Source organism: Toxotes jaculatrix, chromosome 21, assembly GCF_017976425.1.
Source record: "Toxotes jaculatrix isolate fToxJac2 chromosome 21, fToxJac2.pri, whole genome shotgun sequence".
NCBI classification, from domain to species: Eukaryota; Metazoa; Chordata; class Actinopteri; family Toxotidae; genus Toxotes; species Toxotes jaculatrix.
In genome coordinates, this window is record NC_054414.1 from 17,849,797 (window position 1) to 17,869,683 (window position 19,887).

At 43.3% G+C, this 19,887-nt stretch overlaps 1 protein-coding gene across 2 annotated transcripts in view; it reads right to left on the reverse strand.

The window, feature by feature from the left end:
• thrab (thyroid hormone receptor alpha b) overlaps positions 1 to 19,887 on the reverse strand; it is a 114,846-nt gene that overhangs the window by 20,062 nt on the left and 74,897 nt on the right. Inside the window, exons 4-6 of one of the 2 annotated variants that reach the window (XM_041066534.1) lie at positions 14,507 to 14,548; positions 9,704 to 10,068; positions 1,525 to 1,586 (exon numbers count right to left, since the gene is read on the reverse strand). In XM_041066534.1, coding sequence (XP_040922468.1) covers positions 1,525 to 1,586; positions 9,704 to 9,759 — 118 coding nt within the window. In that variant the 5' untranslated portion in view covers positions 9,760 to 10,068; positions 14,507 to 14,548. The remainder of the gene's footprint in view (positions 1 to 1,524; positions 1,587 to 9,703; positions 10,069 to 14,506; positions 14,549 to 19,887) is intronic. The other variant, XM_041066533.1, reaches the window with a different exon arrangement.

A 19,887-nucleotide genomic window follows, 5' to 3' on the forward strand; every position in this document is an offset into this window, starting at 1 on the left:
TACCTCCACCAACAAAATCCAGGAAGGGGAAAGAGATTTTTCTAGTGCGGCTGAGTCAAGATAAATATTTTGTCTTCACAAGTTTCCCAAAGTAATATCTGCCGTTTTATTTCATCGAAGTGTGTGCATAGGGGGGGGGGGGGTCCCCGAAGGAGTCTCGGGAATGTTTCTCCTCCGTCCTTACATGACAACAGCACTGGTGAGGTGACATTTGAGACTGTAAACAGTGAAGACATCAGGGGACAAGACTCGAACTATACACAGAAGCTGGAGTTGAAACAGCGGCGGATAAACAAAATCTGTGCACCCTCTGCTGCTCTGTTTATCGCTTATTGTGTCAGAACAGTTAAAAAAAACCCCAAAGCGATTCAGTTTAGTTTGATATGAGAGAGAAAAGCTGCAAATCCTCACACTGGAGAAAGTAAGAAATAACAGTGTTTACTTCAGGAGTTACTTAAAGTGACGGCGTTAATCTTTGACCACTCGGGGGCAGCAGAACCAGCTGAAAACACAGGATGGACATATTATTCTCTAATAAACTTAACTCTATTATAAAGGCTGTGCGTCCGTCTGTGTGTGTGTTCTTCAGACCAGGTTGAAACAAATGACAAATATCACTGCACACGTTTGACCAGTCCTCTTTAGCGTCCTGAACGAGTCCTGAAGCGTCCAAAGCCTCGTTCAGGGTCCACTCTCCCGACAGGAATATGCTGACATCATTACAGCGTATGCAGCTCAATCTCAGACAACCATACCCCTCAGGCAGACATACTGTCATACTTTCCCGGTTCAAATGGACCATGGCAGGTAGAATATGGTACAAAATTCCAGCAGTGATGCAGAGAGGCAGACAACAAGCCTGCTGGGCGGGAGAACATGTGGAAAGGACGGGCCTTGGGAGATACGTTTTATAAATGCCAAATGAACCACCCTGTAGACTCAGATTTTTATGCTCGTGTACCTCCCACCCTATCTCTGTCAATATCGCTCCCTTTCCTTCTTTACTTGCTTCTTTCAGCTCGTGGGATTCAGAGCTGTCACTCAGGCGATGTGCGGCGTCCGACAAGAAAGCAGACAGAGCGGAGGCCTTCGTTTATTGATGACAGGAGCCGAGATGTTTTACTTTTTCTCTTCGAGGTGACAAATCGAAAGCATAATGTGCACCAGGCGGCAATGAATGGTGTACCACCAGCTTCAGTGCAGTCACTCAACTGCCTGCATTCGCTGCGGTGAGACTGACAGCTACAATCATCCTTTTCTAGAAACATTCAAAGGATCCAGAAATAAATTTCAAACATCCACAAACAAAATGCGTGTAAAGTGATTTTCAAAATGAAGGTTTCTCTGCATTTGGAAAGGACAAAAAAACAAAAAAACAAACAAAAAAAACAGAGAGGAGAGACTTAAGAATTCAGACTTCACTCACACTTCAGGTCAGAGAATAGAAGTTTATTCCCGAGCTGCCAATTCACAGCTGCTTTTGAGAGTCTCTCTGCATTAAAACAGCATCCATCAGTTACTCACCAGTCATACTCTTCACCGAACATTGGCTGTTCTTCCTCTTCCTTTTTGGGCCATTGAGCCACCTGAGAGAGAACGAAACGGACAAAGAGAAAAGAGAAATCAGTACTTGGACTTACTCTGGATAGGTTACCTCAGTAAAGAAAAGCGTGTGTGAAGGTATGCAAAACACACTGCAATCTGAACTGGATTAGCCAGATCATATCTAGACTGAGGGGGTGATCAGATCTCAGGTGTAAAAGCAGTTTGTACAGTTTGGCCACATTTCAAAGAAAAAACATTTAACAGCTTAAAAGCTCACCTAAGACCTTCTCTTCCTGCTAATTGTGTAGCATCAGTACAATTCAGGCAGTGGCATTTCAGCTCAAGAAAAAGAAAACTAAACTGACTTTTGGAAAGTTTTCTGTATGTGTGTAAACCTTCTCCCCTCATCATCCTGTATCCTTTTACCAGCCAACCATCTGGTTCTCAATTTAGGTTAAAAAAACACGGGCATGATTCATGATTTACTGCCACTTTAATTTCTAACAGAGGAGTAATGGAGCTCTCTAGACCAAAGTTTTTTGTTTTTGCCATAACCACTATGTGAAAGGAGAAGGGAGAAAAAGCTCTGCCCTCGATGGTGCTCGCAAACTGAATCCATGCAGCAGATAAAATGATTTTGTGGGGAATCCAATTAAACCTCCAAAACAGCTCTAATTATTAACGTACACATGGGAAAACCCCACAGCAACAAGGGAAACACAAAGACCGCCACTCTAATACAAATCATGCACACGCAAAGCAACATGTGTTCCCAGCGAGCATGTGCGCTCAGCGGCAGACGCACACACCTGCAACCCACACTGACACATGTGAAAGGCATGTAAAGCACAGATGGGAACTGGCTGCTCTGAAGGGAATTATGAAAGCGCAAAGATGGAGGAGGGAGAGAAAAGAGAGCATGGCAGAGAGTAAGTGAGAGCCCCATGTCGGTGGTGGAAGTGTTTAGAATCCGGAGAGTCCAGCTCTCTGCTCTCAGACACTCCTGATGGCCTCCAGCCCTCCTCCCACACCAGACCCCTTTAATACCAGCTCCAGGAGACGAAACAGGACTCCATTAGCATCACTCTGCTAAGATGCAATGCACAGGTCTAAAGTTTACATATTACAGAACGTGCTTCACTGTCTGGATGAAGGATCCCTCCTCTGCTGCTCTTCCTGAACTTGACCGTTTGTCACATTAAAGGGTTTGCTGTAAGCAAAGTGGCTCTGTTGTTCCCCACTGAGGATCAAAATCACATTTTCAGAGTATTTTCATTTTTCACACCAGCAAACACTGCCTGCCCCTGAGAAACACAACGATGTAACTGCCCGTTAAGTTCACGAGTTGCTGTAATTGAGCCTAAATGCCAACTCAAACTGCCCTTCACATTTTATCTTGGCTTCAATTACAGCACTGTCTTCTTCACAGTTATGGCTCCCTTTGCCCTTTTCAGACTGCATCAGATGGCTTAGCAGGGCATTAAATTAAGCTCTTAAATAGCCTACTGAGTTAAAGCTCGATTTATTATGATGTTATTATTATTGTATCTGAAGTATCTGACTCATCTGCGGTGCAGCTCGTGGATATACTGTTCCTGTCTGCAACACTTCCTGGCACACAATAAGAGCAAAGGTTGCAAGGTGCACATTTCAAAATAAAACTAAGTAAGAGGATCTGCAAAGTCTTTGAACATGAATAATGCTTTTCATTCACTCTGTGGGCAGAAAAGAATTACAGCTGTCACAGTAGCAGAAAGACAAGATGGGGTTTTCACTGCTGCTCAAAGGTAAATGTCTCTCGCTCTGCCACATGGCTTCCCCATCACTCCATACAGCCGCTGGAGGCGACAGCCATCAAATTGTCAGCTATGTGACAGATCAATACTCCCATGCGGCAGCATGTTGTTCTAGATAGAAACGTAGGCAAACAGGATAAGAACAGATACTCTTTATTCAGGTCTCTGTGACTCCTGCGACAACTACACCTTCTCTGAATCTCTGCGCTGAGATCCTGCAACCCAACAACATGCCCTTCACCATCTCAGATGCCACAACCTGCCACGTTAGAAAGCTTTGTTTTCCCTCACCTGAGCTGCGCAGTGTTCTGTTTTCAAGCACACATTTGAGATATGATGGCACAACAGCCAGAGAACTGGCACAGCAATGACATGATAATGAAATGAAAACACAAATCACTGGCTCTCTATTAAGCTCCAGCTCTAACCCTCTATTAAGATCTGATCATTCCCAAAATACCACTAATGAAAATATTAGCACCCTTGCAGCTAAAAGTGGAGCTTAGCACTCCTGGCAGGGCCTTGGAAGTGCTTTTCACCACTCTAAGAGCTCTCAGTGAAAAGAAAAAGAGAGAACTGGTGTCAAGTGTCTTTAAGAAGCAAGCAAAGAGTAAACAAAACAAAAACATGACCACAGAAAAACACAATATACACAAAGTCAGTGTGAGGGTTTCCATGTCTGTTTAGGTTTTCTTGGGGAGGCTGCACCTGAAACAATAATTAACTCCTTGTCTAACGTGATGGTTTGAAGCACTGCTATAAAACAAGATCTAAACCAAAAACAACAAACTTTGCTTATGCAAAAAGCAGGCGGCCCGACAGGATTTCAGACTGTATCACACAACTGGTGTACGGGTGGCCGCTTAGTGCCAATACAAGTCGTCCCGCTCTACAGATTTAAGCATCACTCATAACTGGATATTTTTTGATGGAATGTGAGTTTGTGCAGGTTGGGGCATGATGCCGTGGGCTGCGCAGGCATACCACAGAGCGCTTTTCAATTTCCAGCTCTTAAACCCTGATGGGATACGGATTGCAACACACCTCTAAATATGCATGGTTCTGCACACTGTGCCTCACAACAACCTGATCCAACCCCACACAAACAGGCACGCACTGTACTTTCTCTCCAGTCTCTCCAGCACACGCTCCATTTAAAACTTAAGTTTATGTGCAAGAGCAGTAATTTCATTCTTATGGCCAAGTCGCTGCGCAGAATAAGTACATGTTGCACAACTGAGCGCATGTTGCACAGCCCAAAACAAATACAGAACAGAAGAATCAACAACATGAGCCAAAAAGATGATATGAAAAAGACAACAGCACTGACCTGATGACGCAGTGGGACTGTAAAATATGCATGGCAGAGGAGACGTTCCAGCTGAAGTTGCAAATGGAGCTAACTCAGTCTCTGTTTTCTCAGCCTGATGTCTCTACCAGTTGTGCTACAGTATGTTTGGCTCTCTCGTCCTTCAGTCTGAGGGACTTTCTTGATCTGCTGCAAGTACCACCCAGTTTACCCTGATTGGAGCACGGCCAGATTCTCCACCTGTGACTTTGACAGTGACTGTGGAGTGCGTCTAACAGGTAATCACTGGGCTGTCAGGTAACTGAGCACTCTCGTGAGATGTGACTATTTTAAGACAGTGCGGGTCTCATCAAGGCCAAAGCAACATGCGTGACTGCTAAAGACATCAAGGGGTAGAAAGAACTGCATGTCCTTAAAGATAATTCTCCTTAAGATGGCACACTTAAAGGATAAAGTTGGTGTTTTTCTAAATCTTTCTTTGTCATTGCTGTGATCACCCCAAATAACATTTCCGGTCAAAACCATTGTACTGGGACAGAGGCAGAGACCTCAGAGATGAATCCTTCAAAACTATCTGCATGGCCAGATGCCACAAGGCATCAGTGAGATAATATGATTTTTCTCATGATTTGGCTGCACTGAAACTGAAAAGTGGAAGACAGAGAAGCACCTGCTTTGAAGCTCATGTACTTTAAGCATACAGAACAATACAAAGACACTCAGAATAGTCCAGAGAATTATATCCATAACAGGGTCTGAATGAGGCCCCCTGTCCTATGTTTAGAGTGCCACAGTGGCCCATTGTTCAGCATATATGCTGCAGGCCTACAGCTGGGTCTGTCTCGTCCTATGCATCCAGCGCTAATGGACACTTTGTTCCCTCATGTGTCTCACCACTGTCTAAATTACAGGCAAAGCCAGAAGGGGATATAGCATGTCTCTGAGTGAAAGTGAGACAACTCCCTCTGTCCAAACACACAAGTGTACTGTAAAACACATATAACCAACAGTAAACATGGAGTTAAATCCTCAAAAACATAAAGCTCAATACATCCTGTACTGGAGGCTAAAGGGCTACATTTAGCCTGTGTTTAGCTCAGTTTAGTTCACATATGAAATAGGCATCTGGTTTGTACTTTACATCTATAAATTCTATTCTTACTCTACTGCAGTTTCCTAAATTTACTTCTAATTATAACTGAACCATTTACACAGTTAGTTATTTTTAGATTATTGTAGAAATGTATAAATAAATGTGGGAATGTGGGAAAGTGTAGGATTCATTTTGAGACATGTTGAGGTAAAAATAAAATAAAAAAATAGAGGGGGGGAATAGGTTCATGCCTCATGCATCCATGTACATAAACTATCAAATGTCTGCAGCAGGTGCATCTGAATCTACAGCAGCATATTTGCATAATGTGATTTCTAGGTGTTGTATTTGCACTTGCTGATGAGTAAACAATGTCGGTCAAATCACAACCAAAACAAAAAGCACACCGCACTGATGAACTGGATATTTTCCAGTGTGTACTCTGCATGAAGGCAGCTCATAATCTCGATCTAGATTCCCAATAGCTTCACTTGCTTTTGTGAGTTATTTTAAATGAAAAACACAATGTGCTGCACCAGGGAATAACACAGCGACGTGGCATCATCAGTATCATCCATTCACAGTTATATCCACCCACCTGGAATCAGAAAGGCTCAAAGCAGCTTTGATACTGGGCAGAAATCAGTTCTTTCTTTCTTTCTTTTTGTTTTTACCTTGAAAACCAACAGTTTTCAGTGAATGTTGGCTTGAAAATGTCACCACTGCCTCAGAGTGCTGAGCGCTGAGATCACTGCAGGGGAACGTCGCTTGTACAAATCCAGGAACAATAATTAACTGAAGAAACTGACAGCATTTCGGTCAATTACTCTGATTAGCAGAGGTGCATGCTGACTGACTCTCTGACTCACACTCACTCACACACACTCACACACGCACACACACCTGGCTGTAAATGGCTGCCTCTCTCTCACATTAGTGGAAACTGCCATGTGAATTTTGACCTAAACACATTTAACCAGGGCAGATTGCCATGGTAACAAAGGGGCTGCAGTGATCTGAGTATGTATACACCTTACACCCCCATATCCTGCACAAAGAACATGTTAACCAAACGAAACGTCTTCATCTTACGTACAGTAACACCGATTCTATTCAACCTCATTCAGCATTCGTTGAGTTTTAAAGTCTAAAGTAATATCCAAATCCCCAGCAGACGAAGGGACCAGTGACATAACAAGTCATAAAACCCACAGTAAGAGAGAAAACAACAATGCTTTCAACCCGAGCACGACGGACATCCTCGTCCAGGGGAAGGAAAAGCTGAATCTTGTTGTTTACGTTTTCAGTTGCAGCACCGACATACTGTGCTGTAGAGTTGCAGGGGAAACCTGATCAACACAGACATGCAGGGGCTGTGGCAGACATTAAAGGCAGTCAGGAAGAAAACACAGGGAGACCTGTGTTTATGTGACAGGAGGTAAGGAAAACAAAATAAAAACAAGTTTCAGATACAGCATACGTATGGAAAAAAAGTCACATTTTCTGCCAGTGTCTCAACGTGGAAATATTTTCTTTATAGTAGTTCTTTTTTCTCTACATGTGTGAAAATATGTTTGTTCCCTGACATGAATACTGCAGAGTTATTATCACCCATCTCATGTTATTTACAGCTGAGCAAAACAGTTCTCATACCTGCGGTAAATATGAAATTCAGATGAGCGCTGGTACTCTGTCAAGCAAGTAAAAAGAAAGAAGTGGGACTAGAGAAGAAAAAGCGGTTAGATGCATATTCTGCGTCTGATCCACCTTAGTGAATCCATCTGATCTGGTAAGTAAACAAGTCAATGAGATCACTTACTGCCACTGGGTTTGTCTTTTTAGCACCAACAGGACTGTTGCCTGTGAAAATCTGAACAAACAATTAACTGAGCACTGTCGTCTGCTCTCATACGTGTTCGAGTGGAGGCTCTCAGATGACTACAGAGGATAAAAGCAGGCCTCCTGAAGCCCATTAGCTACAAAGATTCCTGCATACAACAAACCACACAACGCTATGGTGTAAGCCATTGCCACTGTGCAAGCAGCCTTGCATCAGCTGAGGTGACATGTTAGTAGAAGTGATGCAAGCAGAAATGCTCCAACTACACGTTTTATCTAAATCAAGCATGACATAAACTGTACAAATATTTATGCTTTTTAATGAGACGCTCCACGAAGAAAACTTTTCAATTGCCCGAAATGAAATTCAGTATGTGAAATATTTCATTACGGTGGTGTTTGATCATTGGACAGAGAATCCCTCATATTTATGTAAAAGAAAAACAGATGAAAACGGCGGAGCACAAACAATCTTTACATCCATAGGCGCAGGATGTTCTGTTCTCCGTCTGCGTACTGGTGTATGATAAACTGCATCACTTCAAAGGGCCGGACCAGTTCAAAACAACAGGCTGGCAGGATGCAGATTTAATAAAACCCACTGTCATGCCAAACACACCCCTGATATCCACTCCGGTATGAAGCCCCGAGAGCTCAGTTCCGTGTGCATTTAATTATCCCTGCGGCGCAAAGCGCTGCAGCCAGCGCGCCTGGTACAGGTGTTGGAACACAAGCAGAAATACACAGAATACTTAAACCCGAGCTCATCAAATGAAACAGAAAGGCCGGTGCATTCACTGCCACATCCACGACCACACCAACTGTCCCTGTCCCCCAGTGGCAGAGCTGTTAATCTCCTGACAGGTGTGCGTGTTAGCTGAGGAATCTATCAAGGCTCCGGACTGACTTTCTTAACACGAGCTTGTGAGACAACACATGGAGACACAGTGGAAGGGAATCTGATGCTGCAGCTAGTCCTTCCACATGGTAATAAAAACATAAACTCATATTATTGCTGTTATTATTACATCAATTTAAATTTAACTGTGGAGGTTCAAGAGTTAGAAGGTTAATGGCCTGTGTCTATTTGCCTTTATATGTTTCCTCTCATCCATTTACTTCTTGGTATGTTTTATTATTTTTTTTAAATAAATAAGGCAATAAAAGGTTTCTGAATGGATGAAAGGGCATAATGCACATTCATAATTTTTTTAAATGATTTTATTAGCAAAAAGATATTTGTTCGAACAATATAACCTAACAGGATTTGAAAGCTGCTTGCAGTGTTTGCTTCCTCACCAGCTTATTAGGATGATGAAAACATGATCTGATTAAACAGAAGCTTCCTTGATCTTCCTACACTTTCTGAGGACACATACCAGACCCATATTTATGCACACAACTTTAATCATTCCCAGACAGAGGTTAACTCAATAAAACTTTTTCATTTAATGTAAAGGAAAAACATTTCCCCTAAAATTAGCTTAGCATTTTATAAATTAAGTGAATTTCTCTGTTAAAGCAGAAGCAGATTGAAATTGACTGATAACCTTTTCCTTTTACCCAGAGGCCCCTTCCTCTAACAGAGTCACTATGAGAGAGGCTCCATTCCACTAATGTTATGTTTTCATTAATGAGAAGGGGCTTAAACAGTGCTGTGTTTGTTTGTGTTTGGGCTGGCCTGACTGCCTCAGCTTTTCAAGAAATGAAGGAGTGAGGGGCGGAGCGTCGTCCAGGTCGGTCTTAGCTATAGGCCCAAGTTCTCTGAAAACAATTCAGACAAGAGGAAGAGAGCGGCTGGGAGGAAAAATAGGCCAATGCACTGTTTAACCTGTGTTGAAAAAAGTGGCCAGAGATGTAAAAACAAAGAGCACAATGACAATGGTTTAGAAGACAGAAAAAGACTGTCTCTTGGATGTCCTCAGAAAACCTCGTCCATACATAACACAGTTCCACAGTGACAGAAAGCCATTCCTGCTTTATTTCACACAGAAGCTTAAATCAGGAAAGACACGGCGACAGTTTCTGCAGTGGTCTGGTGTGATTTGTATGGCTAAACTTTTAACATTGCTCTGGCCAACATGACAGCAAATGTTCAAAAAGCTTCGAAGCCCGACTCACCGTTTCTCTTCTCCCTCTGATGGGTTAGGGTCCTGCTCCTTGGGCATGTGTTCCATTCACCTTAATTCCATCCAGCAGCCAATTATGAGAGACTGAGGCAAGCCCCACCCTCGGATGCACACTTGTCATTCGCCGGTTGGGAGGGGTCAGTCAGTGAAACATGACAGGGTCCCGTCCCCGGGGGCTTGGGAGGGAGAAGGGGCTCTCCACAAAGAGCCGACCCCCTATGAGGTTGGAGTTTTTGTAGCTTGGTGTCAATCTGCGAGATACGGAAGTTGTGCCGGGGTAAATCCGCAGGCCCTGGGGCCAGGGGGCTGGAGGTGGATGTCGGTCTCAGGGATACGGAGGGTGAAGTGGGATCCAGTCTGGAAGAAAACAAAGAACACAGTCAGGTTACAGTGTGAGCAGAGCTGAAAATATGAATCGGTCGGGCTGAAATTTAATCAGCAACTGTCTTGATGATTAATGATTTATGCTGTTTTTGAAGTGAAAGCGCCAACAAATGTACTGGTTCTGAATTCTCAGATGTGGATATTTGTTGGTTTTCTTAGTCCTCAGTGACAGTAAACTCAACATCTTTTAGTTTTGGACTATTGGTTGGAAAAAAACAAGACATCTGAGGATGACTGTGAAGAGCATTTAATAAACCAAATTGATAATGTTAAATAATTCTAATAAAAATAATTATACTACGAAAAGGCAATGCTGTTATTTCCCTTCATTCATCTTTTTGTCATATATTTATCACGGCTTTGTCCAAAAAAAAAAAAAGCCTCCCGTGATTTAATATGAAAGCTAATTTTACACTGAAGGTCTTCCAAATGTCCAGGATTCTAAAAACCCTTTGCAAACTACTGAATTAATTTTGTACCAAGTACATATCTCAACCTCTGTTATCGAAGCCTTTGCAAAGTGACTCTTTCTTGAGGAGTCAAATGTTTGTGTGTGCTACAGTAAAACATTCCCCCTTTAGATTTTTGGATGTTGTGAATCACTCAGATCTAAAGGTCTGCAAAGGCTTGATCCTAAGATTAAATCCTTGCCAGTGCCCCATCTGAATCTGAGTGCGAGACCTGAACTGTGGCTTTATAATTCAGCCTTTATCGACTGTTAGCTCACAAAACAGATGCAAAGCACAGGGTGCACAGTGTCTCCCTCTTTCTTTCCACGGGACATTGTGTAACTAATTACAACACATAACATGCATAGATGCAGATAACTGGCACAGCACGAGAGAAAAAGAGACATTTCTAAACAAATTCTGTTGGAAAATGACCAAACCCAAACCCAACATTTTAGGCAACAAAGTCGCACCCGCCGAGTTGTGACAAAGTGTTGGGTTTGTGTGCCAGACCTCTGCAGAGATCACTGAGTCTGCCTCAAATACGTTTCTCAAGTTGCTCCACCAAAGAGATCCTTCCATTGCAAGCGACTAAATAAGAGCTTCCCTGAATGCTCCTCCACATGTTGTGTCTACACTGTGTTATGCTGTCAACTCCACTAAGTCTCCAGTGTGAGTGGGTCTCACATTCCATCTAACATTACATGACCCTTAGTCACATGAAGCATAGGCTTTTCCTCATGCTGCCGGCAGCACAGGGGTTCCTCTGAGTCACACACCAATTTAAGGCTGGATACGGTAGCCTGGAGGTCACAGGGGCGACTCTGTCACCTTCAGCTATTGCTGCTACAACTGGATAGTCCCTGGAAAACTGCTTATGGAATTCACCTCTTACACAGGGTTAAGTAGCTTTAAGATGAGCAGCTGAATCTATGTGAAAGACTATGTGTGTCTGTGTGGGTACATGTGTAAGTACTCAGAGGGTCCTGATCCATTAGCCCCTGCCTCCCTCCCCCTGTTGTCCAAGGAAGGATTTACTCTTTCCTCCGCTAATCCCTGGTTCAATGCCTTTCTAATCCGGAGCAGTGGGATACAGGGCATGAGAATAGCCTTATACGCGACTGATATTATTATTGCTTTTACTCCTAATAAAGAGATTATAAGCAATATTCAAAACAACCTTCCTCTGCAGGCAAAGGAGCATTTCATCACTTCGGTGCGTGTAAACTTTTTGCACAGCAGAAGGCGACTGATCCACACCCTAAAACCTGCGGCCCGCGCTGATGGCATCTCAGAAAATAACGATAAGTAAAGTTTTGCAATGTTAAAAAGAGTTTAACAGACTTATAAATGGCACAACTTCTTTTTCTTTTTGTGATTCACCAAGAGGCTGAGATAAGAAACGCAGCGACCTCTCCCAAGGACATGGATAAGGTTCTGAGACACGATATCAGGGGATGATGTGGAGGTTGAGCTCTTTCAAATCACAGCTAACAACATTTTCATTAATGAGATAAAGCTGTATTATATTAGAAAAATGTAGTGTAATTTGTTTCCTGCATGTTGTAACATTAATATCAGCTAATTACCATCTAAAAGATAAAGAGCCAGCGCTGCAGCTCCAACTTTATTCCCATTTATTTTGTTTCTTACAAAAAAAACTTAATTAAGACTCTTATTCAGAATACAGCAAACACTATTCATCAAGCACGGACTTCAACACAATCACACATACAATACACAAACAAACAAACAAACAAACACACAGCTGTCAGTGAATCACAGGGAGGCTCCACTCAGTGTGATGAAAAAGGTCAGGCAGAGTTGACTGACCACTCTGGCCCGAGCAGAACTGCCTGTGGCGTGATGGTGAACAGGACGGTGAGGACATAAACTCCACAGGCTTATACCACTAATGGAGTGTGCTTTATAAAATGCCTCCTCTCTATTCACATCGACTGTTGATGCAAGTGCCACTAGACTCAGCGCTTCTGTTTGTGTTTGTAGCACAAACAATTAGTTGTTTATCACACTGGGACAGAGAGGACAGATAAGAAAAGGGGCCCATTGTTTGATTAGGAACTGAAATTAATTCTAAGTATCAGCAAATAAATGAACTAATGTCCCACCTCAACATAGCGCTGGTTGTGTTTAAGACAACTTTCAACATCTTGGAGGACAAGACGCGATGTAAAGTGGAAGTAACAAGCTACACTCACTCGCTTTGACTGGGAAACTGGAAGCTACTTAGTCTTGCTCAGTGCTATGTTTGTCCAGCATTAGAGGAAAGAGTCCAGCTGGAGTCCAGTCGTGCTGAGGACAAATAACCAGCATGAAAACCCACAGCAACAAGTATTCAGTAATGGTAGTCATTTTCATTTCAGTTGGTCTTAAAGGGAAAAATCCACCCAAAAACACCTTTACTTATATTTTAGGGCAGTTTATTCTTCTTATTTCTGTGGATGGCAAAGAAACTGTTAATCTACATCAAGGTATTTCCTGAAAAAAAGCACATCAGTAGCCTGATAAATCTTTGAAAATGTCCCTCTCCCTCTAAACCACTGTTTCCTTTTATGCACTCCTTCGCCTTTGCTCCCTCCCAGAAAGTTACACTTATATTAATATCCACTATATTCCAAGGTCAGTTTGTCAAGTGGTCTGGGGCCAGAAAAGAGAACACAGCATGCTTGAGGAAAGACTGAGAAATGGGATGCAGGTATAAAGTGAGAAAGACAGAAGAAAAAAAAAAAGAGAGTGAGATAAAGTGAGATAATATATGTATGTTCTGTAGAGGAGAGGAGCATGGAGTTAAAGCTGATGAAAAAGTAAAAAGGTGAAAAGTAAAAAAAAAAACAAAACAAACACTTGACGTAGACTTAGGCCACTGTTGGAATGAAGACAAAATAAACCCACTTATCAGAGCTAGAAGACAAATAACAGGAAGAGAGCAGGGCGTGTCAAAAGGCAAATTTAGGGCGTTCAGATGTTTTTAAGCACAAATGTACACATACAAATACATGTGCAGTGTCAGCTACAGATTTATCATAGAACCAGTTATGGTCTGAGCAATAAAATGTGAATACTCAGCTCATTGTGCGTGTCATAGTGTGATTGTATCAGGAAACAAATGTATAATAACATGTGATCCCTTGATTTTAAACAGGTGATGAATGGCTTTAGTGGGACGTGTTATTGGGAAACTTTCGAACGGCAGCCAAGTTAAAACCATACTCCACTCAGAAACTGTTTGTTTTAAAGGGCATTTCTGTCTTTATTTGATAGAGACCAACAGAGAAGCAGACAAGAAGTGTGGGATAGACAAAGATGACAAGCAACAAAGGTCCCCAGCTGGACTCAATCCCAGGACATGCAGTCATAGAGTCTTAAACCATTTTCGCCCCATAAACCATTTTCTCAAACAACTCCTGCAACACCATCAACTTCTACTGCTCAATAATTGCAGCGGAGCATCAAGCAGGATGACAGCACCGGACGGAAGCGGTGTATTTAGCCATATTTTGATGCTGCGTTGACAGATTGGTCAGACAGATCCTGCGTTTCTGATGCGTGAGATTACATCTTTTAAACGCCAGATCCAAGAAGTTGTAATCACTGAGCAAGAACCAAATTAGTGGTGCGCAATCAAAGTGTGACATTTCCTGTGAAGATAAAGCCAAACACGTAAGTTCTCAGATGCTTTACAATAACACCACTTCTGTAGAGTGCGCACACCCACGCAACACCACGACTCACATGGCTCAGGCACATGCACCTTGATTTTCTTCCCTTCCAGTGCAGCCTCCAAATTTTAATTGGGCCCACAAAAACTGGCATTTCCCCTTAAGCAGGGTTCACCTTTAATTGCATGTTCTGAAGTGCAGACTTTAAAATGCATCAAAAGAATAACTAGTGAATGTGTGCTGATGCCTGGAGAAGCTCAGAATAAATTAAACATGACCTACTCTCTTTCTCTTCTGTTCCAGGCCAAAGAGATCGATGTCCCTCTGTTCATCAGAAAGAGAGCAGAAAAAAAAAAGAGGTGTATGAATTCTTCAGTATAAGCTAGGCCAGTGTGAAACGTAGCTCTGCACCTGGAAAAAAATCGTTAAGTTCAAGGATGTTTAGGTTGTGTTTTGACAGAGAGAAATCAATCGTTATTAAAGAAACACGGTGAAGAAACAACATTTAGGAACTTTCTTTCTCCTCAGAGAAAATGGACAGGTTTATATTGTTATACTGAGAAACGTATTTAAGACTCAGTGATCTCTGTGGAGGTCTGGGAGTGTCACATCGTCTGTGCGCAGTATTTTTAACCCTCACATGACCAGCTGCTGTCATCCAACCATCCTGAGTTGCTAAAATGTGAACGCTCACAAACGCTTGCAAAACATACAAACAACATACAAATGGATTTAGGGCTCACTGACCAATTATTTGAATCTTGGACTTTATAGGGGGGGCCAGCCCAGTCCACAAGACACCTGTTGAAGCTACAACATGCTTCTTACGGCAGATCATACGCTGAATACTCTGAAACAGACTTTTGTGTCATTGTTCACTCAAAATGTTCACTTGAAATAGGAATTTACCTGAAATAACCTCACAGCAACTGCAAACTTATCTTTCCCCGTGAATGCAGAGGGATTAGCGTGCGGCGGGCAGAATGTAAACCGCGTTGTTTCGGCCGTACGAGACGTCGCACACACGCTCGACTGCAGTGAGCAAATTTCAGCCCTTAAGCTCCTGAGAAGAACCCTTGTTAAAATTCACACCATGATAGCAAACGCGGGGGTCAGTGCTCCCGACTCCCGAGGGTGGCCCGCGCAATTAGTGGTTAAGTAATGGAGCAGGCCAAGGCCAAGTTGTTGATGTGGTGTACGCAGTCTGATCATGGAGGAAATGGAGGTGGAAAGGGGGGGAGGGTGGGTGTTAGTACCCCAGGGTCGCAAGCTGTCAAAGGCAAAAAGATCATGTTTCACGCTACGTCTCTGCTCGCTCTCTCGCCAGGCTAATTACTGTCAGGGGATTATTTATAGGCTCTAATAGATCACAGCAAAGTGACTGAATGCTACCTGCCCAGCCTTCTTAGTGAACGTGACCTTGAGCGTATGCACAAACACAGACGTCCACATACATAAGAATGTTAATGTTCAACTTACACGCGTGTACACGAGTTTGGGGTTTCATGTCAGATAAAAAAAAAAAAAAAAAAACCTTCTCAGAAACTGCACACATCCATTTATTTATGACGGTGGAAGCAGTGACTCAGCAGCTTTAAGCAGGAAGCTGTTCAAGAAAAACGGCAAGACATGAATCTCCAGTTTCAGTTTGAACTTTGACCTACTTTGACAGTGAGCTTCAAGCTGCAGTCAGCAGCGCTCGCTGCGTCTCATGTGTCCCAAACTCAGATGCACACGACAGTTCCTTTAAATTAGGACGTCCTTTCGACTGGTATGTTAAAAGCAGTGTGTTTGTTACTACAGCACATTTTTTTAAAGAGCCCCCATCTCAGTGTGTACATCAATAAGCCTTTATATAGTACACACACCAAATCCCTCAGCGTTGACCTGCTGAAAATGGAAACACGGTGTGCTTCCCTCACTCTGCTGGTAACAGTATGTTTCTTATTCTGTTTGCATGTACAGTTTGTCTGTTTGGGTGTGCATACAGATACGTCTGCACCAGCCAAGGACACGCCAGACGCACTGAGGACAAGGATGTTTTTGTTGCCGTTCCTGTTTCTCTTATTTGCTTTTTCGGTCGCTCTGCGTTATCTGTCCCTTTCACGAAGTTTCTTTCCGCATCTCCTTTATCATTCTTTCAGCCCTATTCTGGTTCTTTTTCAACAGATTTTCTTTCTTTAAACGTCACCACTTCTCCAACTGTCTTCACCTCGTTCTGATAAAAGTCTCTGGCTGTCTGCGCGTCACTTTCACTGTGACTACGATAAGGAAAGACAAAACGATGACACAAACCACACAAAACTATCACAGAGATCGACGACTGCACACGACATGGCCATGGACTTTTTGTGTCTCTTTCAGTCTGTGTGTCTTGCTCCTATGTAAGAGGGTTAGGGGCCTTTTACATGTCTGTGTCCAGGGGCCCATCGTCTGATAAAATATCCATGATTGCAACATGGCCCCCAGAGGCAGCACAGGTGAAGACGCTGAAACAGAAAAGCAAGGGCAGAAGAGTCTGAAGAAAGACAGCTGGACATGTAGAGATGAGCAGCGCTAATTCACATGCAAAGCTTTTAAACCTTTGTTTACACTCAGGAGGCTCTCCGAGCACATGTTCACACCAGAAAGATTTCTGACATCAGCCACTGAGCACAGTCACTGGGAGAGTTAAGGGTTCCTCAGTGGCTCCTCGGCCGTCATCGCCAGGCAGAGCTGTCTGCGCCTGGCTGTGGGACGGATGAGAAGTCAAAGACATAAATTTACACGACATCTGCTCTTGCAGGTTCACTCTCTAACGATGCTGCCAGCCTCTCTCCTTCCTTCCCTCTCAGCATCGCTCGTTCTTATCGTTTTATTGCCCCATTACAGCAGAGAGGATGTAAATGTTAACGTGTGGCATCATGAGAGCCTGATGTGAACACAACAGATGTTTTGTGACCCCCTCTTTGTGTCTCGTTTTTTGTGGTTCCATCTTCTTTGACAAATTCATCCAATAAATATATTCAGTTTACAATAAAATGAAGCAGCGAAAAGCAGCAGCTTTTTTACATTTGAGAAGCTACAACCAGTAAATATTTGTTTTTTTACTTAAAAGGGGCCAAGGCAAAAGATTAAATTAAATCTATAGATAATGTTAGCATACTGTATTAAATGTTAATGGAATAGGCAGTGAGCAAAAAGGGAAAAAAAGAAAAACAATCTGCTCTTTCTCTCTCCCACGTCCACTTTCTCCTCTCTCTCTCTCTCTGCCTCACTCATCCCTCCTCTTCCCACCCTCCTTTGGCCAGGACAAGCGAAGGTGCTGCCAAGAATGTGACTGCGTTTGGAAAACAAATCCAGCTCACTTCTCTTTTTTTCACTTCTTCTCTTTTCCTCCACTTGCAGTTTTTTTTTTTTTTTCTTAAGGTGGGCCCATGAGTGCCGCAGTGCCAAAGGTTTCAGCCGGTACTTTCAAAGGGCTCAAACAATCTGCCGATCGCTGCCTTTTGTTCAGCTCATCGTGTAACTTAAACTCAGCTGATCCAGTCCTGTTTCCACCCAGCGCTCCAAATCAGACACTCAGCTGTTTCTCCAGCCTTGCGCGCGCCCACCCCCTCCCTACGTCAGACCACCTTAAGAAAAACTGCTATCTCTGTGAAACTGGAGGCTGTACAGTATGTATGTGTGCTTTCCACGATTATTTTCCCGGAGATGTCCACTTCCCTGCACTTGTTCATTTCCTCACAGCTAATGGAAATGTCTAATTTTAACAAGACAACACGGGGATGAAGTGAGATCTTCAGACAGCTGCTGATTGGTTTGTGGGCCACAGGTCATTTAAAGGTCTTTAACGTGGAGGGTCTTCTACAGTTTCCATTTGTAGACAGTTACTGTGTCTCTGTCCTATTTATGCTTTGATGGACATTAACCTCCATAATAATAATTACTATTTAAAACAATGTAAAGGAAGCAATCCCTGATAATAAAACATGCAGGAACCAAGTGAGAAACCAAGTATGCTTATCCACACACCCACCCACCCACTCACTCGCTCATTCACTCACTCACTCACTCACTCACACACACAGAGTCATATTGCTTTAGTGACTGAATCCCCGTGTGTTTACAAATGTTTGGAGGCAGCAGTCATGCCAGATTTCATTCTGAGGGGGAGGGAAAGATGTGAGTGTGTGGTGCACATGTGTGTCAGCATGTGTGGGTGGCATAATTAGATGGGGAAGCAGAGTAGGGAATTCCACTTTCAGCGTGTGTGTGTGTGTGTGTGTGTGTGAGAGAGAGAATGTGTATGTACTTTATTAGTGTGTGTTAAAGAGTATACACACATGAGTGTGTATCCAACATTAGACAGATTGAGCTGGCAGTGCTAACATAGCAGGCCAGAGGAGAGGCTGTGTGTGTGTGTGTGTGTGTGCATGCGTCTGGGCACAGAGCCTAACCTGCAGCACCACACACACACACACACACACTCACACACGGGCATGTGACTGTAACTTTGTCCAACTGTGCCAGCAGTCTGGGCAACCACTCTGCTCTGCCTTCCCTCCCGTTTCCCCCGTGCTTCGTCTCTCCGCTGCTCCCACACAGGTGCTGTTGCTATGCCAACAGCCCGGGGAGAGGTCTCCTTTTCCCAGATAAGTGATGGAGCAACAGGGAAATCCCCAAAAGCCCCACATGGAGGGCACATGGTTCTATCAACATATGTTTCCTACTGGATGAGCACGAAAAAATATGGTGCATGTTCGTTTTCCTCCTTCCAAACACACACACACACTGGATGAGTTCTGGGAAAACCCAGCTAGGTGTTCAAACTGCTATCACAATGTCTCTCAGTTAAAAATGTATCTTACACTTAACATACAAAAACTGAATAAATATCTCAACCCACGATCTATAATGCTGTATTAACACACCTGAGCATTTGTTTTAACGAGCTGTTTGTTTTATATAAAAGCACATTGGGAGACACATGGATTCACAGATGCCTGTCTCTCAAAGTAGTTGTGAAACAACAGCAATTGTATGCGCGTGTGTGTGTGTGTGTGAGTATATGTGCATGTAGCGTTGCACTAAACAAGCCTGGCAGTGAGCATTGTGTGTGTGTTTCAGTGCGTGTATTGTGCGCTCAGTTTCTCAGAGTTTACACACAGGGCTGGGATCCAGGCACCAGCCGCAGCTCAAATAAAACAAACCAGACTCGCGTCAGGCGAATAAACAAGGGCACAAATAAAATGATATAAATAAATATGTGCAAATTTATCAAGCAAAATAGCAAAGCCTCAACAAATTGGGATGGGTTTATGGTGTGTGTGTGTGTGTGTGTGTGTGTGTGTGTGTGGGGAGGGGGGCAGTCTGAGCTCCAGAGGGAGAGAAACATTAGGATGCAGCTCGTCTGGTTTCTTAACTGAAACAGGTCTGTTTGTCTCTGTCTCGACGTCTGTATTAGCTGCTGACTGCAGACTTCAGCCAGGAAAAACTGTGGACATGGTGGTGGTGAGCCGCTGCTTTAGCCCTGGCTGTAGGTGGAGGTCCAGGGTGGCTCCTGTCATACAGGTGGGTCCTATGAGGTTCAGCGGCCTGATTATTGAGCCGGTAAGCATGCACCGATTCTTGGTACAGGCCCAAATATAACTGCAGCTTACTCTTTGAACTTCATGCTGATC